The sequence below is a fragment of the Gracilinanus agilis genome, chromosome 3 (assembly GCF_016433145.1).
Source record: "Gracilinanus agilis isolate LMUSP501 chromosome 3, AgileGrace, whole genome shotgun sequence".
Lineage (NCBI taxonomy): Eukaryota > Metazoa > Chordata > Mammalia > Didelphimorphia > Didelphidae > Gracilinanus > Gracilinanus agilis.
This window is the reverse complement of record NC_058132.1, coordinates 457,371,248-457,394,445: the sequence shown is the minus strand read 5'-3', so window position 1 is coordinate 457,394,445 and position 23,198 is coordinate 457,371,248. Positions and strand designations below refer to the sequence as shown.

General features: G+C 35.4%; 1 protein-coding gene across 1 annotated transcript; it reads right to left on the bottom strand.

Moving 5' to 3' along the window:
• Window positions 1-1,607: 1,607 nt before the first annotated feature.
• Window positions 1,608-22,470, bottom strand: FANCB (FA complementation group B). Its single transcript, XM_044666962.1, has 8 exons — window positions 21,535-22,470; window positions 18,743-18,895; window positions 18,057-18,152; window positions 11,025-11,153; window positions 8,770-8,936; window positions 5,083-5,522; window positions 4,745-4,982; window positions 1,608-2,034 (listed from the first exon to the last, which is right to left on the bottom strand). Exons 1-8 carry the CDS (start codon window positions 22,462-22,464, stop codon window positions 1,608-1,610), a joined length of 2,580 nt encoding a protein of 859 aa, XP_044522897.1. The 5' UTR covers window positions 22,465-22,470.
• Between the last annotated feature and the right edge of the window lie 728 nt (window positions 22,471-23,198).

Below are 23,198 nucleotides of genomic sequence, written 5' to 3'. Positions count from 1 at the left end.
TAAATTTTTACCTCTGAAAATCTCTTCTCCCATTCCTTCTTTTGAAATGACTTTTCACTTAATGGATTTCTTCACTGGTACTCAAAATCTCAAGGAACTCAATAAGCTCAATTAAACTATTTTAAGTGTAATTCTACATTACTCTGCTTAGAATTTTAATTCTAGATGACTTAGAGACATTTTCAATTTGTGAGTGAATTAAGATTTACATGGGTAAACTATTTAAAATACACATCTGAAGAAAATGACATTAAATTTTTGAAGATTTTATTTACATTTTGTCATTGTAAATATTTTCAATGATGCTTTCCAATCAATATAAAATTAACAGTAGCTCCCCAAGACTTCAGTTATAAAGTTCTTATTTAGTCCCTTTGCTAAGTAAGTGGAACATGTTCTACAAACAAAAACATCATATTCTTTGTAAATTTTCTTTGTAAACTTGATACCTTATAGGAATTCTTTAATCCTTGCAGATCCACTCTACAAAGAATTAGTTTTAAAGAATTCTTACCTGGGACACATTGATGTCAAAAGTGAAGGTTAGATGTTTTAGCTTTGAAAATTTAAAACAAACATTAACATATGTCTAACTTAGAAAGTGATTTTTAACAAGCTACTTTTTGTACCAAAAATCTGAGATGAAAAAAATTTTGTTTTTCAGAAGGGATTACCCATGTAATGGAGGATTATTAAGAATGTAATCTAAATGGTTTTGTGGGTTCACACTGGGTTGAAGGGGAGAGAGAAATGTCTGATGGTCTGGACCAAACAGGATAGGAAGACCAGGGTTTACTGCCAAGCTGTTAACTATCACAAGAATGGCAGTTTAGCCAACAGTCACTTAGCTTACCTAGTTTAGGGCCTATGTAACCAGAAGGCAAAAGGTAAAAGTTGTAACAATTTTAATTGAATTAACAAATAAACAAGGATAGGTATTAGGGATTCAACTTTTAAACAACTAAGGACAAACCACAAGGTCAAGGGAGGGACTTAACTATACTATTCTATTGACCTAGGCCAGGCAGGGCCCAAAGGAAGCAGTATTGAAGTTACAGGGGAAAAGCTCCTCCAAACCTGGTTCCAGCCAGGTATGGTCAGCTCAGCTAAAGGGCCTGAGGATGGCTTTCAATTGGGATCTCACGGTAAATCCGAGGATGGTCTCAGGATGCCAGGAGCCAACTCCACCAGGACAGGTGATCCAAGGTACCCAGGTAGGGAGAGAGAGTTTGCACTGCTGTCCACTAGATCACAAACCACTTCCCCACTTGGTGCTGCTCTGCAGGTCTGTTGTCCACTGCTGAAAGCCTCCACCTCTCTCAGGATCCCAGGGAATCTGGATGCAGTTTTCCCTAACTCTGAGTTCTCCCAGGGTTAGCAACAGTTATGTCCCAACCACTATGGAGTCTCTCTCCCCCGAGTCCAAACCTCACTTCCTGCTTCTTCATTCCTTCTTGGAATTCTGCAGCCCTTCCTGCCAGGTCCATATAAACTATATATAACTAATACTAAATAATCTTCCTCACAACACCCACAATGATGTAAAACAAAAACAAATAGAACACAAACTATTACAGCTGTTAAAAATACATTTATGCTTTTAATGCTTACAAATCATTCAGTTTCTGAGCAGCTAAGTCTGATTCCAGCTGAACCATTGCTACTTTCAAAGTAATTTCCCTGTAAATAGCACTGCTCAACGATAGGTTCATGCCCCACATGATTTGTTCCTTTTCCTGTTGAAGTTCATCTCGGATCTGCTGTATTATTTCCTTTCTCCCTGATAAGGAAGACTTTGGCAAGATGCTGCTGCTGTTTTTATTGATTGTCTCACACCTTTGTGCCAAGTTATCTTCAAGTTCAGATATAGCTGAAGAAAAAGAATTCTTAAGTGTAACGATTTCCTTCTCTAAAAACTGTGCCAACTGGTTAGTAAGGAATTCCTTGCTTCCTAATGTTAGTTGTTTTATCACATAGTTCATGGGGAGAATTTGGATAAGATTGTGAAGGCACTGGAACAAAGCTGTTTGATTCCTATAATGAAAAAAAAATAACCTATTTTTTAGTAAAGTTGGGTCAGCAAAGTTTTATGTATAGTTTTATGTATGTCTTATGTAAGGAGTTTTATGTATAGTATCTCTAATACAATACAAATTTTGAATTAGTAATTTATAACCACAGTGATAATGAATAAAACTAACATAATATATTTGAGGTAAGTTGCTAATTAATACAATTTGGACCTGGAAAAATCAAGTTGAATCTCACTATTCATTCTTTAACAAATGACTTCCTATACTCTGAATCAACTAAAATGAACTAGTTTGACTTTTAAGTTATGTGGCTATGCTTTCTGATAAGTTATAAGTTCATAAAATCTGGAAACAAGTTTACATCTTTGAAAAGTATTTTGTCTATAGGTCTGCTCCTATCCCATTCTACTCGGTGTTATATTTATTTGTATCAATGTCTTTTAAAAATATTAAAATTAGTAAATTAGCACAGACCACCACAGACATGAATTAACATTAAGGAGCATTTGAAAAACAAAAACATATTAAGAACTTAGACTACAGAGTTCTTTCTGCAAAAGAAAGGTACTGTGCAACAGTAACTGCTAGTTTAACATAGGAATAGAAAATAATTTGGAATGTCAAAGTACTAGCCTATGGAACTTAGGTATTTATTATATAGGCTGGATGGATATTTGATCTGCAGTCCCCAAAAATGCTTAAGAAGAATTTAAAGCTGAAACCATATCTAAACAAAAATAACTGACAAGTTCCGCTAAGCTAAAAAATGTAGTGGATGTGCTACATAAATAAATTAAAGAATAAATGAGAACATCAGGGAATAAACGCAATCTCCATGTCTGATGAACTTGTCAGGGTATCTCCTCCTAACAGAAAGCTAATTCAATATGAAACAGGTACTGTGGCACTGGAAAAATTCTGAAAACATATTATCAGCAGGTAATCATATGCAAATATATGTATACTTGAATGTATTTTTAGATGTTCAAAGAAGACAAGAGTCAGATACTCTGGTTCATTTTTTCCCCCAAGTGCTCATATCTACTATCATTACTTTGCTCCATTTGTTACTATCAAAATATATAAGAATTGTCATAAAAACAAACAAGATTAACCTTTCAATTGCATGGGTTGAGAAGTACTATCCTTATTTAAAACAGAAAAATTCCATACACCAAACAGGGTAGGCAAGTTTAATTTCTTTTTACTTGTTTCCTTTAAAGTTTGGTTTGAAAATTTGTTTTAAATAATGCCTTTTGTTCCTACAAAATATTTATTTCCAAATATATTCCTCTCCCATTCCCTATCTATTCCTAGAAATGAAGATTAAAAAAAAAAAGAAAAAAAATTCAACAAAGCCAACAAATAACACATAGTGTCAATCTATGCAGTATTCCACATATCTACAGGACCTTAACTCAAGGCCAAGTTTAAATTCCAGCAGGCTACTACAAAGGAGGAATGTACCCTCATCAATAGCAATTTTCTTGAAACTAAAGAATCTTTTTCTGTTAACAGCCACAGGAACCTGGGTAATTAATTTCAAGTAAAAAGAAAAATTGTCTCTGATACTCTCCTTAGGCTAAATAATGATAATAGAGAAAACTTTTGTTTTGTCATTTTTTTTTAAGATTCAAAGTGGCCATTGATTTTATTTTTCTCCAATGAGGTGATTACTTACTCATTAATCTATAGAACACAGTATCTTAAATACTCCATTCAAGGACCTGTCAAATTCCTTTAGAAGGTCCCTAGACTGACTGGCTGCTTCCATTTCCTTTTCTCTTACTTTTTTCTAAAACCTCTGCAGTCTTGCTCTGATCTCATCATACAACTGAAATTGTTGTCTCCAGAATTATTAATGTTCTCTTAATTACTAAATCTTAATTTCTGATGCTGTTCATATTACCCTCTTCTATTCTTTCCAAGTTTTTGTGACACTGCTCTCTTGATTCCTGTCCCATCTCTCCTTTGCCAGATCTTCCTTCAGGCCACTTCCATTAACTGTGGGTACCTAATATATTTCTTTCCTAAGGCCTCTTCTCTCTTTGTTCTATCTATTTGGTGATCTCATCAGCTTCCATGAGTTTAATTATCTCTATACAGATGATTTCCAGACCTATATCTTCTTTAATTTTACTTATAGGATCAAAGAGAAAACCCACTGTTTCAATTTTAAAGCCCTTTACAACTTGACCTTCTCCCAGCTTTCTAGTCTTCCTATATTTTACTCCCTTCCATAGACTCAATGATCTAGTAACACTAGCCAATTAGCCTCTTGCACTGGCTGTTCCCTGCCTGGAATGCTCTCCCTCCTCACCTCCACAATCTTGGCTTTCTTCAAGGCTCAGTTCAAATCCCACTTTTTCTAGTCTCTTCCTCCCACTCCCCTTAATTTTAGTGCTTTCTTTTTAAGATTACCTTTAATTTACACTGTATGTCTTTTATAAACATAATTGTTTACATGTAGTGTTCCCTGTTAGAATGTAAACTACCTGAGGGCAAGAATTTAAAAAAAAAACATCCCTAGCACTCACACTGCTTGATATATACTAGGGCTTAAAAAGTACTTGTTTACTCACTGATAGCTGTGAAGATCAACTGTATATAAAGCACTTGGTAAAACTTAAAGTACTATACAAATATTGGCTATTATTATTTACACTTTGTAAAACTCAAGTCAGTTATATGTCAGCTTTATAATAATTTACCTGCAATATATTGTTAAAATTCCTTCAAATGCTGTTTTCTGTTTCCAGTTGAAGAGGATCCCATACAAAGCCCCATGACTTTTACAAAGGAAGCTATCTGGAAATTCTTTGATTGTTTCACATTCCATGTGTTTGAGGAGCCATGTTTTTACTGATGTTAATGTACAATCATGTGATGTTATTTGAAAATGAAATTTGTGAAATACTGCAAGAAGGGCAAAGAGATCTTCAACAGGTTCTAAAAGAAAAAAATGACATGAACTGAAATCTAAATATTAAGCTTTTAAAATTTTTCAGTCACCAAAAAAGATGATGTACCATATACTAATAGAAATTACCTTTAAAAGGTTTGTCCTTCTCTGGTAAGATTACTGAATATTTTCCACTGGAAATGTCTTCTATACTTAAAGAAAGTCTCCCACAAGGTACAGTACAGCTCTCTCCAAACTTGCCACTGTTTTTTCCCCATCTGGCATGTAGTATCACAATACAACAAAAATTATGGAAAGCCAAAAGTGGTGAAAGAGCTGTAACTGCAGTAAATACCGGTATACAGTTAGTCTCAGATGTCTGTTCTTGGCAATTGTTTTTTCTTTCCTTGTTATGAAGGATCAATTTAATTCTTTTTGCTGATGATTCAGTTTCACATGGAGATGACAATGATGTAGGGAGTGACACTGTATCCAACTTGATCATACTGTTTTTACACTTAATAAGTGGAGGGTTGAAACTACAGGCTTGATCCATTATCAGTGATAAAGTCACATCATTTAGGAATCTGAAAAAAATTACACAAGTATTTGTTGTAATCCAAGCTCATTTTTAAAAATCAAATAAATAAATGGAGAATTGTGCAAAGATATATTCTGATTTTTTTCCTGTCTTCTACTGAGGAGTGTGGGAAAAAATGCACAGAAAGGGTTTGGAATGTTGGAGAAAGAGAGGATTGAGAACGGAAGGCAGTTGGAAAAGGGAGGGGAGAGACTGGGGGCGGAGAGTGACAGTTGCTCTCTCATAGGGAATTCTTGCCTTGACCTCGGGACAAGAGGGAGCTCTCTGCCTCTCAGGATAGAAACTACCTCTATTCTATTTTCCCAACTGTTTCTCTTCCTGGATTCATGTGGATCATGCAATCAACCAAAAGGATTTGAAGGGGGCTGCTTGAACTATAACGCCAGTCTTTAGGGCATTAGTCTGAAGAGACAGGCTAAACCAGCTCTGAAGGTCAGAATCTCTTTTCCTCTTACTGTCAAAACTGCTAAAGACTTTGAATTTATAAAAGCTAGTATAGATATAGTACAGATTAGGAAGAAAGGAAACCTTCATAAGCCTGTGAGCCCTGGGCTCAGCTCAAACTCTGACAGAGACTTGAAAACCAATCTGTGTTTAAGATTGAGGGCAATCCCTAACTTCCCTCTATCCTAATCCTTTCCCTTAAAGACTTGTTAATAAACCAACTTTAGTTAAATAAATTTAGTTAGATAATCCTTTGTAATGAAGGGAGCCTGATGGGAGAAGCCATTGGCTTCCTCAAAAAGTCAATTAGGGTTGCTCTGAGGGTTAGCTAACTTCAGTAACACCATCCCAGGATTTCTCTTTCTGATTTACCTTTGTAAGAGAGTTTTCTTACAGGAGAAAGTCATATCACTATATATTCATGTTCTGACCAATTACAACTGCTCCTCTTGAAAGAGACAACTAGAATTGTATTAAAATAGTTTGTTCTTCCAAGGATTAGGAATGGTAGTTAAGTTCCTTAATAAAAAGATAATTTTCTAAGATTAATCAATTGTTCTACTTTGATGGCAGAACATTAAAAAAATAAAACAAAGTATACTATTCCTCAACTTTATTACAAAGTATGTTATCAAGAGAATGAAATAGAAAAACAAATGAAACCACTAATCACACCTCTTCCTTATTTTGGTTAAGGGCTCACTCAGATTTATAATTTCAGTCATCCTCCTGTTTTCACTGTCCCTCATCCTACCCTTCTCATATCAAATAAGCTGTCAAATCTTGTTAATTCTACATCAACAACATATGACACATGAACCCACTTCTCTTTACTTACATGGCCACCACACTTATTCAGGCTTTTGCATGGACTACCATAATCATCTCTTTATTAGTCTCCCTCCCTAAAGTTTCAACTCTCTCTTATCTTATATCCATTCTCCACAAGGTTGTCAAAATTAAGCTTCTTAAAGCACAAATCTGACTGTTTCATTCCCCTACTCAGTATACTTTGGTGGCTTCCTATTACTTTAATATAAACTCTTGTTTGATATTTACAGCTCTTCACAATCTAGCTCCAATCTACCTTTGAGCCTTATTACATGTCTCCTAAACATTACATAATAAAGATGAAATAATATATAACGAAACAGCTAACAACAGATATTTAGCCTACTATACTCCTAGGCACTATAAATACTATAAGTACCGCCTCTATTTCCCAACCAAAACCTGCCAGAGAGTACAGAAGCAGCTTCAAAACTAAAGATTCTAAGAAATGTAAATTTTTGAGTTCTCTTTTGAATGTGCAAAGAAGTATTAACTCAATTTTCTAGGACTATCTGGCTCATGATAGATGTAGAAATTCCTTATTCAAGATTTCAGGTCAGACTAGGGTGCAGTACTCAGTATATGATGTTTACTGAAATTCATGAGAGCTAGTCTTTTTCTTCATCTTGACAGTCCATTTTCTAGAAGAGACTTGTGACCTCATTTAACCTAACTAGCTGACTCTTTTTCAAAAAAAGAATTTATTATCTATCCCTCCTTCTCTCTATTGAAGAATTAAAAGAATAGAAAATCCTAACAAATTCCCACTTTGGCCTTTAAAAAGAAAAAGGAAGTTTCATTTTGCATATTAAGTCCAACATCTCTTGTTGGAAGTAGGTAGTGTGCTTCATCTTCAGTCTGAAATTATTACTATTATAGCACTGATCAAAGTTCTAAAGTCTCAAAATTTTTCCCCTTATTCTGTTACTGTTGTTTTGTAAATTGTTCTAGTTCCATTCACTTTGCTTTTCACAAGTTCATAGAGGACTTCCCAATTTCCTCTGAAACTGTCCATTTTATCATTTTTATGGTGTATTGATATTAATTTGCATTTATAAACAGTAATTTATATAGCTATTCCCCAACAGAAGGGGGCCTCCTTAATTTCTAGGTTGTTTTGTTATTACCTCTTTCTTCAATTTTTATGGAATATGCACTTAGTAGTGATACAAAGTTTTGTTACTTTTGGTGAATAATTCCAAACTGTTTCCAAAAATAGATGTGTCAATAGCTCTACCAACAGTGAATTAGTGTGCCTGTTTTCCCATAGGTCCTCGAACATTTTTCATTTTCTTGTCTCTTGTATATGACTGTCTTTTTCCTTGCCTGAAAAAGAATCTGTTTCAGTTAAAAGTCTATTGCTAGGCTACTAGCAGTACTGGAGGGATGGGAATGAAAATAATTACACATAATGGATGAAGATTAAGCAACAACTAACAAGAATTTGTAAATTAAGCAACCATAGAAACAGGGGGTAGAAATGACTTCAAAAATCATATAAAGTGTATCTTTTAACTTTACTGGAAACAAAGAATAAGATAAGCTAAATGACATGGCCAATAAAGTTTCCTGATTGCTAGTTCAGTGGGAAAATGCTCTTTCCACTAACCTGCTGTAATTTGTTTAGCAGCTCTCACCTTGCCCACTCTTAACATTAGTACAGAAAGAAGAGACAATTCTCTCTTTTGTGGGTACAGATGCATTATTATTTTGATAATTCCTTTGCTATTCTGGCCTTTCATAAATATCTTAAGGACCTCTGATAATCCCCAAACAGACAATATTTGACTATCTTTGAGGTAGCAGTAGTGCTGTAGGTTCAGGAGGCAAGGTGACTGAGCAATTTCTCCTGTAATTGCCAACCTAGCTAATGTGATGAATCTAAAAACCTTAGTATAAAAAGACATTTCTAGAATGTTAATCAGTATAAGATGATCTCAGAGTTTACATTAACTTACAATGTAAAAGAATACTTGATTTGTACTCCAACAACCAAGTGGTCATCCAGCACACGATACCACATCTTCTCTATTATATGTTTTGAATCATGAGATGTGTCTGATAGTTTTTCATCCAAGGAATGAGGAAAGTATTTTTTATCATCACAGAGAGAAACAAGAACATCCTTGGGGGGAAAAAGGAACATATCTTTAGATCTGAAAAATTTATTTTTTGTCTAATATTTTATTTCCTTAAATTACAGATGTTCATAGAAGTCAAGTATGTTATCTCTATTAAGAGTGTCAAAAGTGAGGGAAGGTAGGGAAAAGGAGAAAAGGTATGAATGTATGATGACTTTTTTACGTTGTATAAAAGCTGCATAAAAATACAAGAGGGACAGATTTCTTCACACATGTAATAAATGGAAACAAAACATTCCAGTATTCATAACTGAGGCAAGGATTTTAATTATTCAAAATTTTAAGTATCAATCTCTTCTATGAAGCTAGCCACTAGTCTATATGTTTGCCAATGCAACTATCCTCTCTCAACTTGCCTAGTACTTCTATTATATGAATGCCAATTATAACAGTCTCTTAGAAGACTTATCTTAGAAGCTAATCAGGCCTAACCTAGATATGAAGCTGTCTGAAATAGAAAAGGAATTAACTCTCAAATTAGCGCTAGAGTATTTAAGAATTTTTATGTAGGCCAATAAAGACTCTACAACCAGATTATCAGACATCCTAGGAAACTCTCTTTTCAGGTCCTTTACCAGGAACTGTCTCAGATGGAAAACATGAACAAAGTGTGAAGAAAATTGCCAAGGCAAGAAACAAGCTGAATGTGTTTGTATTTCTCTGAATAAATCTCAGACATTTCAAACATTGTTTACTGTGATTCTTATCTATTCCATAAGTATATAACTTGGTTTGTCTGGCATAGGCATAGTATATCTGAATTAAAGATTTCATCTTTAAACCTTTAAACTAATCTGGGAAACTCTCAGATGAGGAAACTCCCTTTACTAAAGCAGGCTGGCATCTTCTCTGTAACTTACTCTTACAAAGCACCTGGAGAATTGAATGCATAATATGCAGGACCTGAACCCAGGTCTTCCTGGCTCCAAGGCAAATTCTTTATGTACTAATCTCCAAGGCTCTTAGGCAGTGGAAATATAAAGACAATAAAAACAAAATTATTCCTACCAAAAATGTACTTTAAAAGATTCCTGCCTTGGATATCTTGGCCACTTTCTTTCTTTTTTTAAAAACCCTTACCATCCGTCATGGAGTCATTACTGTGTATTGTCTCCAAGGCAGAAGAGTGGTAAGGGCTAGGGAATAGGGGTCAAGTGACTTGCTCAGGGTCACATGGCTGGGAAGTGTCTGAGGCCAGATTTGAACCTAGGACCTCCTGTCTCTAGGCCTGGTTCTCAATCCACTGAGCTACCCAGCTGCCCCCTATTTTCTTTTTTAAAAAAGAAATACTATCAGTCTTTTTTATAGTTTCCAATATATTACTTTCTTATATCCCTCCCTAAAAAATCCTTTATAATAAATAAAAAGAATAAAAATTCACCAAAATTAACCAACAATGTACTGAAAAAATCTGTTATATAAATGCTTGATTTATAAGTCCACAAGAGGTTTAAGATACAACAAAAATTAGAAAGTAGAAATGGGGTATTTATAAGCAAGCAAACTGAGAGCATTATGATAGCAAACAGCAAAGATTGAGCCATCAAAACTATAAAAAAAGCAGACATAATAAAGAAAAAAAAGTATGGCAATCTTGGGCTATTTAGCAAAAAGGTGGATGAATTTATAGGACTCAGGCACTGAAGACATTTATATTATTATATAGTACAATATTGATGTTCAAAATGATGTCCTTGCATAATCAAGAATAAATTTTGTTTAGTTCATATTTTTAATAAGGCAAGAAGTATAGAATATATTTTAGAAAGCTTTATTATGGACAATAGTTAAAAGGTTGGGCTTTATTTTTTCAGTGCTTAAATGAATGCCTCCTCAGTTCTCCAGTAAATCTGATTATTTCCAACAATAGCTTTTCAGAAAGTTCTGCAATCACAATATATTAATGTTTATAAAAAGTCAACAATTGCCTCTTTAGTGAATTGTGCTTCTCAATCCATAAGGCAATATTTTCTAATATATACCCCAAATAGTAATTTATCTAAACAAATTCTTTCATGCATTTCAATTTTCTACTTCATAAAATGTTACAGTAATCATATGATTAATTTTACCTCCTCTTTATATGGTGGAACATATTCTTTCCCTTGAACAAAGCCTATTAAAGCTTTGCAAGATTTTGAAAGAACTCTTTCCTTAAGTAGGAGGTGCTTCTGCAATTCTTGAATAGATGCCAAACCAATCTGTAAGGTTGAAGAAAAGATATTATTCATGGTTAGAAGGTAGGATGATTTGGTCAAAACTAAGAGTTTAAAAGTTTTATTATACCATTTACATGACATTATTTCTCGAACATTTCCATAACTATTTGCTCTATCATTCGAATTGTCCCTGTGCTGCAGTTAAGTCAGTCAATGCCAGACACTGTGCTAAACACTAGGGGTACAGAGAAAGGCAAAATGACAGTTTCTGCTATCAAGGAACTCACAGTCTAATGGAGGGAGAAAAAAATGAAAATAACCATATACAAACAAGTTAAATAGAGGATAAATTGAAAATAATCACCAGAGGAAAGGCACTAGAATTAAGAAAAATCTGGTAAGGCTTTCTGGGGAAGAAAGGATTTTAGCTGGGACTTGTCTTGTGCAAGGAACAGGAAGGAGGTTACTCCCTGGATTCAAGAGGGAGTAATAAAGAATAAAGAAAACTGGAAAGGGTTGGAGGTACAAGTTATGAAAGACTTTGAAATCCAAATAGGGGATTTTTTTATTTGATCCTAGAGATGAGAGGGAGTGAGTGGTACAATCAGACCAGTATATTAGTAAGATCATATTGACAGCTAACTAGCTGGATGGGTGATGGATTGGAGTATAAGAAATAATTCTGGCAGGAAGATTAACTTGCAATAGTCCAGGCATGAGTCAATGAGGATCTGAACCAGAGTGGTGACAGTATCAGAAGAGAAGGCAGCATAACTGAGAAATGTTAAGAAGGTAATAGCCCTTAACAACTGATTGGATAAAGGGCATAAGAGAGTGAAGTGTTGAGGATGACACTTAGATTTTGAGCTTTGATGACTAGGAAGATGATAGTATCCTCTACAGTAGCAAGGATGTTTGAAAGAATGGAGTTGGGGGCGGGGGGGGGGGGAAACATGATGACTTCAGTTTTAAGATGTCTCCAGGATATACAGTTCAAGATGCCCAGTTGGCAGATGGAGATGTAAATCTGGAGGTCAGCAAAAGATTTGGGCTAAATAAGTAGATCTGGGATTCCTAAGCAGCATAGAAATAATAACTGAATCCATGAAAGCTGATAAGATCGCCTAGTAAAATAACACTGAAGGAGAAAAGGGCCAAAGACAAAGTCTGTGTGACATGCATGGGTGAGTGAAGGTGACTTGGATAATGATCCAGCAAAGGAGACTGAGTAGTCTGATAGGTAGGAGGAGAATCAAGGGAGAGAAGTGTCAGAAAAACCTGTAAAGAAGAAATCAAGGAAAAGAGGGTGAGCAATAGAGTCAAAGGTTGATGAGAGGTCAAAAAAAGATTGAATCTGAAAACTAAGAGATCATTTGTAACTTTGGAGAGAGCAGTTTTGGTGGAATAAGGTCAGACACCAGCTTGTAAAGGGTTAAGAAAGGAATGAGAGAAGAGAGAGTAGACATGGTCTTTTTCAAAGAGTTTAGCCACAAAGGCAAATGAGATATACGACAAAAGTTAGCAGAGATGGAAGGATCAAGTGAGGATTTTTTCAGAATTGAGGAGACATGAGCGTGTTTGTAGGAAGTAGAGAATGAGACAGGGAGAGACTGAAAATAAGTAATAGAATCTAGAAATGGATAGAATGGAACGGGATAGCTTGAGCAGAAAGAGAAGTCAGCCTTCGCAAGGAGTAAAGCCACCTCATCATATGAGATGAGATAAAGGAAATAGCAACATAAGGTATCTGGAAGGGAGCAAGAAGAGGTGGCTTTTGGTAAATGGCCTCCATTTTTTTTAAGCAAAGTATGGGGCAAGATTCTTAGCCAAAAAGGTGTGGAGAATGTAAAGTCCTGGGAGATCTGAAGAGTGAAAAGGTTTGGAAAAGCCTGTGGAGAACGAGACAGTAAATTAACTAGTGATTTTCTTGTAACAGTGAGAACCCAGCTGAGGATATATAACATTGAAGTGAACCCCCAATTAGCATAGTTTTGTGATTTTCTCCATCTTCATTCAGCAGTGAGTTTATAATCTCATAGAAGTAGAGTAGAGGAGTAAGTCATGTGAAATTAAGTGAGGAAATGTGAAGTTAAGATGTTTGAGAGTTAACAATATGTATATTGAAGTTCCTTTTTATGAAAGCAGAAGTTGGGATGGAGAGTAAGATTGTGATAACTCTCAGAGGAAAGATAAGGAGTGTCGCAGAGATCAACAGACAAAACTACCAGAATTTTGAGCTGAAAGTAAATATAAATTGAGTGAACCTCAACAAAGGAGAGGTTACTGAGTGATGGTAACAGAGGGAGAATCTAGAATAGGGAAGAAGAAATATTCCAATTCCTCTACCTGAACCAGTGAATTGGGAGAATGAATAAAAGTACAGCTAGTGCTTAGAAGGGCAGCCAGGAAGGCTGTGTCATCAGCAGGGAGCAAATTTCAGTGAGAGTCAGAAAATGGAAGGAATGGGAAAGAGACTTAAGATGAAAGCAAGTAAGAAAGGTACTCCAGAGAGTACAAGCAAGAAGTAGGTATTCCAGAGAGCACAGAGAAAGGAGTGGGACTTTGAGAAGAGTGGTCCTAGGGAAAGGAATAGAAATGAAGGGATTAAACAGTGGGGAATAAAAAATATTTGCAATGTCAATATGGAGACCAAAGCCAATGACATTGCAAATGTTTCTAAATCTGCCTTTAAAGATTAAAAAATTACCCCTGGTCATACTCTATAATCTCAGTGATTCTGAAGGCAAGTATCTGATTGTTCAAGTAAAGGTTTTACTTTCCTTTCCTCAAGCTGAAAATGAGAGCATAATGCTGGCAATCTGATGATGGTGTTCCTCCTCTACTGAAAAAGAAGAGTCTGGTGCTTAATAGAATGCTATTTCTTATCTTCCAGCAAAAGGGTGGTCATAAAGGAGATGTGTGAAGCTGGATGGAACAGCACTCTCACAATAGTGGCAGGACACTGGTACAACAGAATGGCATCTCTCCTCTTCCCAAAGGAGATTTGAGGCGAACCAGGAGATGTATAATGAGATTTAACCAACTGACAACTACTATCCTAAACAATAAAACTCCCTTACATGTCCCTTTTCCTTTATTTCCACTATCATTATCCTATTTCAGGCCCCCATTATTCTCATCTGGTTACTGGCAATAGTTCCCCGTTCTGCTTCCTGACTTTCCCCATTCCAATCCACCTTCCACACTATTGGTTAATTTTTCTAAACTATTGCTTTGATCCTGTCACTATCCTGCTCAAAACCATTAAATAGTTCCCATTGTCTTTTAGCAAAATCCAAATTTCTTAACATGAGATTGAAGGCCCTCTTTGATCTTTTCCAGTTTATTATTCCAACCTTATTTTCCATCATCATCACCATCATTTCTCTTCCCACACCCTTTGTTTCCACCAAACTGAACTGCTTGCCAAAATGCCACAGCTTATTTCTTTTCCTCCATTATTACAAAAAGAAAAAGTTACCTATTAAAAATACCATTCCAACACCCAGGTCAAAAAACCTTCCCTATATGGCAGATAGGTGGCTCAGTGGATAGAGAGCAGGGTTCAAATCTAGGCCTCAGATACTTCCTACTTGTGTGACCCTGAGCATGCCAGAACTCCAATTGTCTACTCTTTACCACTCTTCTGCCTTGGAAACAATAAGTCTGAATTTAAGACAGGAGGTAAGGGTTTAAAAATAAAAAAAAAATTAAAAAGAGAATGGAGAGACAATAATATACACAGCCCAAAAGAAAAAATAAAGAATCCAAAATTTACAAAAATCTTGTGTGGAATGTATTTCTGCATTTTGATTTGGAAACAGGCATATTTGGTGTTTAGGAATTTACAATTATTTCCAAACAAAAAAATGAAGTCACAACTTAAGAAACTAATTCAAAGAGTACTAAAAATTGGCTTTATCATCTTATCATACTAAAAATCTTCAGTGGTGTTTTGACATGAAGACAGCACCATCTCACAAACTGATGCAGTTCAGTGCCCGATTCATAAAATCTTGGAGATCATAGGTATTTTGCTTATATAAAATCTGACATTTATACATTTCTTTAAAGTCTTCAGAGCTTCTAACATCAATTATCTCATCTAAGTCTCTAAAAGGTTACTTGACTTGCTCAAGGTCATATAATAGTCAAAGCAGATAGCATTGAACGCTAGTTCTCTGATGCAAAACTAGTAAAATAATAGGATCAAGTCTATTTTTTTTTAATGCAGTTCCTTTCATAGGGGAGATAGTATGGAGGGTAGGTCAAGTGAAGAATGCTCTCAGCAAGTGTGGAGAAGGGGAAGAGAGTAGTCGTAGTGCTCTGCTCTCCTCCAGCTCTGCCACCTGTGAACTGCCTACTTTACCAAACCTGTGCTCTCATTGACCTGCTGGGTAAAGCGGCAGGAATGTAAAAGAAATGTCTTCAGGCATGGTGGAGAGGGGGAGGGGAGCAGCCCTGCCTGAGTCCTTCTGCCTTTCTAGTAACTAGAACTCTATTGGTGAAGGGTGTGCAGGTGGAAAATTTGCCACATCTGAGCTACCTTCCCAGCAGCCTTTTAAGTTATGTCTTCATTTGATGTACTTTCTTGTGAGATAAATTTGGCTGAGATCCATGCTGTGGGGATCTTTTTTGGGAGCCTGTGCTTTGCTTTGGTAAAGTGCTATAGGTGTGAGTTTTTGGCTCTCTGCTTTGCTCACTTTACTGAAAGAATCCTTTTCCTTTTCTTTTCCTCCTCTTTTTGTTTATTACTAACTTATATATATTAAAACACTAGGAGTATTTATCCACTTTTATTCCTACAGGGGGAAGGAGGGGAGTCAGTGCACATGCCCAGAGAGTGCTCTGTGATGGTATAGACCAATATCCACGAGAATCTATTGAGAAGCTACATTTCTAAAGAGAGGGGCAAACTTTATTTAGTCAAATGAAAAGCATTTATTAAGGGGATTCCCATGTCAGACCCTGTGCTAAGTGCTTTGAATGTTTAAAAAAAAAAGAGTAAAGAGTCCCTGTCTTCAAAGAGAATTCTAACCTGCTTTGTATGAAGCCTAATATTACACCATACCACAAAAGCACTAAAATATTCAATATGATTAAATTTTGGGAGCTGATCTACATACATCTAAGCATAAGACAAAGAGGAAAAGGGTACCATAAAAAACCAGTTTAGAAATTCAACCTTATTATTGTAAAAGTTAGGACCTTGAACCGAGGATCAGAAAGGTAAAGTGGCTTGCCAATGATCATGACTTATTTATTCTGAGGACTTGCATTAAAGACAGGAAGGTATTGATTCAAATCTTGACTCTGACACATACTGACTTTCTCCACGGGCAAGTCACTCAATCCTGTAAGTGTTCTAGACCAGTGATGGGCAAACTTTTTAAAGAGGGGGCCAAAGGAAAGGAAATGCCCATCTGTCAGTCTGTTTCTAAGGCAGCTCTTTTGAAGTTTCATTGCATTGTATCCTACTCATTGTATTCGTCAGATTAAGAATGATGTCCCCCTGCCAGATAGAATATTTCAGGAGTAGTTTGTCCATCACTGTTCTAGATAATTCTCTAAGACTCTCCGTCATTGAGGAGCTAATGAAGGATGATTTCATCAGAAGGGAAGATTTTCACACTTAGTTTCCATATACCATTAAAGTACTATAGTGTAGGGGCAGCTGGGTAGCTCAGTGGATTGAGAGCCAGCCCTAGAGACGGGAGGTCCTCGGTTCAAATCTGGCCTCAGTCACTTCCCAGCTGTGTGACCCTGGGCAAGTCACTTGACCCCCATTGCCTACCCTTACCACTCTTCCACCTATAAGTCAATACACAGAAGTTAAGGGTTTAAAATAAAACAACAAAAAAAAAAACAACTAAAAAAAAAAAGTACTATAGTGTATAAAATCTTGCAACCAGGCTTTCATGGGTGCAAGCTGGCAGTTGCCCATTTAGAACTCAGAACCTGGCATGAGACTTAGGCGGGTGCCAGAATGGCAGTTTGAAGTAAGGGTATAAAAGAAGGGTCCCAGACCTCTGAATGGAGATCACTTTTACTTCTTCTTCTGGCCTGTACTCTGGGAGAGGGAGGAGGAATGTGGGACTGGGCCCCAGGGTGGTTTGGGTTTAGATTTCCTTAGGCAGGTAGGCACAACTACCATTGCTAGCCAAATACCAACAGTTCATTGGCAAACCCAACAACCCTTATAGGAAACAAGAGTTTATTTTTATACTCAAGATATCACCATCCCAACGGCCCAGAGCTTATTAGCCCTGGGTCAGCAACCAAGGGGTTTCAGAGTTGTTTTGCCCCCAAGGCACTCTTTTCTTCTGCACCTTAAGAAGACCTTCAGTATTTCTTAGAGTACTTAATTGAAGTTAGTCATCTCAAAATCTTAGCTTACCTAACCCACTTACCAATCCCTCTTACCTAATTCAATTTATCACCAATAAACCCCTTTGACCCATAAGCTTAAAGTTCTTGAAATCATTGCCTTACCTTAACCAAAGACCAAGTCAACATGGCTTGTTAGAACATTTTATTGGCTACAGCTGGCAAACTCTGTTAAGTGGTTAGGACCAGGAAGTGCCAACCTCCTTCCTGCTGGACCTCTGCTATTGTCTAATAATATTACTTCCATTTCTGAGGGCTTGCCCATAGAATCCTGAGCTTAAAGGGGCTAAGCTTTACAAGTGAGTGAGTTTCAACCATCTCCCTGCCAGTTTGGATCCAGGATCCCTGGTGCATAAGACCACTCTCTACTCCAGCCTAGAGCCCTGGGGGCTGGCCTAATTCCACCCTCCACACTACTCCTGCAGTGCAGCCAGCCCCCTATATTATGGTACTAGTTCTCTGCCCCCAACTCCTTTATCTCTGCCGTAACTCCATATATTCTAAGAGACTGACACATAAGAGAACACACACACACAAAAAGGAAGCTTAAAGACTAACTTGTAATCTTCTTTCCAAAGCCTGGACTGTAAGAGAATAATTCTCTTGCAAGTTATCTTCAAATAAGTCATTCTCCATGGGATCAAAAGCATCATTCTAAAAAAAGAAGATATAGTAAAACTTTAAGAATTTCATTATTGCAAATATTTTGCTGGTACAAAAAGCTTCAAATAGATTCATTAACTTGATTTTCAGAACTCTGTGAAGTCAATACCCAATTTATGAATGAGGAAACAATGAAACAAATTTTAATATTATTATACAAACCAATCTGAAGGGTAACTTTACAATTTCTTGACCATATTCTGATCACTAGAAAATAAGCACTGATTAATACTGGTAACATAAAATATAATCTTGAGTCTTTATGATAATTTCTTTAATTATGAGTAAGATATCAAAATGTTATTATTTCTAAGCCAAAGAAAGAGAACTACTTATAGAAATGCATCATTAGCATTGCTAATGAGTAAATGTTGCTGTTATTTTGGCAACCACCCTAGTTCCCTTATTTCATAAGGTTTAATTTTTATACTATATCATGAGTCAATAAGGGGCATAAAATAATATATTTAAATATTTAAAAGCTTTTATTTCTCTCACTATTAAACGGCCACCATTTTTAAACATGAATAGAAAGAACATGATCATAAAAAAGTTTTAAAACCTCAATAAACAGAACTTACTGAATAGTTCACATTACCAAGATCTGTTATCTTGAATGAAGTTAGACAATTGGTATTGAATGTATCCTTAAAAACTAGCAACAGTTGTTCAGTTCCAATGCCAAGAAAGTCATCTACCAGGACTGAATGAACTTTTTGCCACTTGGATGCAACCTACAAGAAGAATTTAGTGAGATAAAGTAAAAGAAAGAAAAGACAGAGATACTAATAGCACCCAGAACCAAGAGGGCTTTAGGTTGTATTAATAGGGTCAGTGTCCACAATGGAGTTCATAATTTTATATAGACCAGATGCCATATGACCAATGAAATATAGTTTTTACATTTCTGGAACTCACTTTTTATGACCAATGCTGACAAACTAGAGTTCACCTAAAGGAAACCAGGATGGTAAAGAAACTCAAAAGCATGTCATATGAAAACTAGTTATGAGATTTTTAGCTTGGAGAAGTTAAGACTTGTCAAAGGCCAAGTAGAAAAGGCATAAAAACCTCCTCAAATATTTGAAAGGCTGTCATGAAAAAGGATTATATATAAGGATTATATGTTTTTCTTAGACCTAGAAAATAGAACTAGGAGTAATGGGTAGGTGTTTCACAGAGACAGATTTTAGCTCCATCTGAAAACAAAATCCTTATTGATTAGAGCTTTGAAAAAGTCTTGAGATGGTGAAGTCTCTACTCCTAGAGTTCTTTAAAGAGAGGCTGTCAGGGATACTGGAGAGGATATTCATGTTTCAGGTAAAGGCTTGAACTAGATAATCTCACAATTTTTTCCAACTAAAACATACTACAATTTAGGTATGTTTGCATTGTGATTTCATTCAGATCTTACTTAGCTAATTCACCAAATATAATAATTAAAATATGATAGACTAGGGGGCAGCTGGGGAGCTCAGTGGATTGAGAGCCAGGCCTAGAGACAGGAGGTCCTAGGTTCAAATCTGGCCTCAGACACTTCCCAGCTGTGTGATCCTGGGCAGGTCACTTGACCCCCATTGCCTACCCTTACCCCTCTTCTGCCTTGCAGCCAATACACAGTATTGACTCCAAGACGGAAGGTAAGGGTTTAAAAAATATATATATATAATAGACTGGATCTAAAAAATAGACAATCCACATTTTATATAACCAAATACAGGCAACTATAATGGCTTTGCACTTATTAGATTATTAATAGTACATATTCATTTACCTCTGTAATAAAGTATGAGATATAAGGAAATTTAGTTTCCTAAAAAACTTGAAAATGAGATCATGTTAATTGCTTACAACATTTAATATTTATTATTTTATTGTTAATAAAGTTATTTATTTTATGAACCAAATGCAAAACAAGAAATATTACACATCTACAATTATGAATTACTAAATAACCAAATTTGTACCATTTACAAGTTTGTTTAAAATGAAATTGCCTGTTAATGTAGTTTGTGCTTTTCAAAATGCTTATAAGAAGATATTTAGCATCTTCAGAAATCATGAATTTGGTTCACATACCATTATCATAAAATCATAAGGCTAGTTCCTATGCAGTAAAGTAAAAGTTTTGGCTTCTTATCACCACTAGGGAAACGTACTGATTCATATAAAAGCAGAAATTTGGAATTCTCTAACACATCAGTTGGTAATCTTCAGCATCAAATTAGAAAGAACCTAGGAGATTTAGGTAGTCTAACATTCATTTTATGGATAAGAAAACTTGAGTCCTAGGGAGTACAAATGACTTGCTCAAGATTCCAAAGGTAGCAAAGCCTGGAATCAAATCTATGTTGTGTAACTCCAAATTCATCATTCTTTCCATAGAATCACATTGCCTCTATCAAATTGTCAAACTGCTTTCAACATTAAATGGATCATTAGATGCAGGAGATAAGATCATGTTATGTTCTGCATTTTGCTTTTTTTAGGGACATAAGGAAGATGATGTATGTGGTATGTCCTATATAGCTTTGGTATTTTGGTACACCATTTCTATAGGAAAGAGCTTGCTATGTAAAATATAAATGCAAAATGTAAATGTAAAATAGTTTAATACTATACCACAAGAATATCTAAATACTGGGTGTGCTTAAAAACAGGATACAGATGTACATTTAAGTATAAAGCAGAAGGAGATATCCAAACACATAGTTCTATTTCTTGACATGTCTATATAGCTATTTAATTTCTGAGGACAATGACTATTTTTAGGAAATATTTAAGTCTTATTTTAAAACCAGGAATATGTACACATACAAATCTTAACCACCATTTTCCAAACAAAACAAGATAATGAAAATGTTCCTAGCAAAGTTTGTGAAAAATATTTTAACACTAACCAATTGTCACCATAAATAACAGACTTGAGTAATTAATTTCTTTAGCTTTCTATAAAGTGCTTTACATTCAGGGAGCACAATAAAATAAATAAATAAATACATAAATCCATGTAATTGAACATTTGATTTACTTTAGTTTTGTAAAGTAGTTTCTATAAGTAAATCCATATAGTATTTTCTTATAAACAAGAAAAAAATCCACCTGGGTGTCATTTTATAAAGAAAAATTTGTAAATACTAGTCGAAATTCAATACCAACTATTCTTTTTTTAAAAAGGGCTTTGACATAAAACAAAAAGCAGTAAAAGAAATTATCAGGAAGCATTTTGAACTGATGCCAGAGTTGTTCTTCTGGAGAGGCAAGCCCTTCATTGAAAATACATCAAGATATATTCTATAGACAGAAGGCACATTTTTAAAAACATCTATCCCTACTAACAAAATAACTGAAATTTTATGATATGTTGTTATACCTGAAAACTTTTTTTCCCGATGGCACAAACATCACCAGACCTGCATGATACAATATAGAGTAAATCTCCTCCACCTGAAGCCATAACTTGTAATGCCCTGGGATGCTGAAATGGAAGCTGGCATAGATTTTTAGGGACACCATCTTGGAAACAAATAAGTTGATTCTTCTGAGTTAGAGCAAGCAGAGAAATTCTTAACACAGAATTCACTACTTTAGTTGAACAAACATGTATACACGTTACCACACTGCCATAAGCATGAGGCAAAAAATGTGTACCACTTAATATTGTTTTATTTTCAATAGAATATGCATAAAATTCAGTACCCCAAATTGCATAATCTTCTGAATACTTCTGACTACTTTCTCTCTTAGTGGAATGTGGTTCTCCTACACCAAATAAAATAGTTCCTAAATTTTCAACCACCCCTGCCCATTTGATAGAAGAAAATTTCACCGGAGCACTGACAATTGTATCGTTTTGTGAAGAAATATAAAAGAAAGCTTTGATATGTCTCCACAAGACTGACGGACCATCAAGTATCTTTATGTCGTCCTTCATTTCATATTCTAATGTAAGATTCATTCGCTGTTCAAATTCATTAGAACTATGAAGCAACAATAAAAAATATTTGAAAACACTTTTCTTTTTGTTTCTTCTTATCAAAACACAAGGGAGATTAATTCCTGTTCTGAAGTCTGCTGCACAGCTGCAACAAATCATTTCAAAACTTGAGAGTTCTCCATGCATGCTAAATATTCCAGTGGACTTCTGAATAAATGCTCTTGTGCTTCTATCAAATGTCATTCTTTTCACATGTAATTTGGATGTTTTTGCAGTCCCTTCTTCTGCCGAGTTTCCTGTTGACAGTTGAAAAATAAGGACTTCCCCATTGTAAGATAAAAGCTTCTCTTGCTCATCAGATGACATTACTTTTCTACTTTTGTCTTTGAACAACACAAAATCTTTATGTGAATTTAATTTTGGAGTGCAAACTGCCCCAAGAGGATGATTTGAATCTATGGGGAAAAAAAGAAATATTGACATTAATCAGGAAAATTATTTTTAAACAGAATGTTGATGCATAGCTTATAGCAATGTTAACATTTATCAGAAAAATATGCACCATAAAGTTGCTGATGTAGTTTTTAAAATTTTTGATTAGAAGGCAAATTGATAACTCAGAAAATAAGCTAGAATATATGAGTATTTAAGTTTAAGAAAATAAAGTGTAGGTGAATTTCGATAACCTGCCATTAATTGGAGCTATAACTATTTCTATTCAGAGAAAGGGGAAAAAGAAAAATTAATGAAGGTTGGCGATTTAAATACCAAAACCACTTTTTGATCAAATCACTTATAATGGGCATAAAAGCAATCAGGTGCTTTTTAAAAATTATAGTAGAACTATAAACACTTAGGTGAATGAAATGTCTTTCTTTAATCACAAATAATGCCTCCGGATTTTGGTGTTAATCAATGGTTATTAGCAGATGGAGAAAAAAAATCCTCTTTGAATTTGAATCTTTAGTCCACCTCTCTGAAATTACATTCTAAGAAATGTTAATATGTCAGTCACAAAATTGAGCGCCTCAGACACTTCCCAGCTGTGTGACCCTGGGCAAGTCACTTGACTCCCATTGTCTACCCTCACCACTCTTCTG

Excerpts from the sequence above, each read along its gene's own strand:
- FANCB (XM_044666962.1), bottom strand. The coding sequence starts at position 22,464 with ATGTCATCTGATGAGCAAGAGAAGCTTTTATCTTACAATGGGGAAGTC. Across the intron at positions 18,153-18,742 it reads TTGGTAATGTGAACTATTCA|AATGATGCTTTTGATCCCAT; the intron begins GTAAGTTCTGTT and ends TTCTTTTTTTAG. Across the intron at positions 11,154-18,056 it reads CTTTGGAAAGAAGATTACAA|ATTGGTTTGGCATCTATTCA; the intron begins GTTAGTCTTTAA and ends TCAACCTTACAG.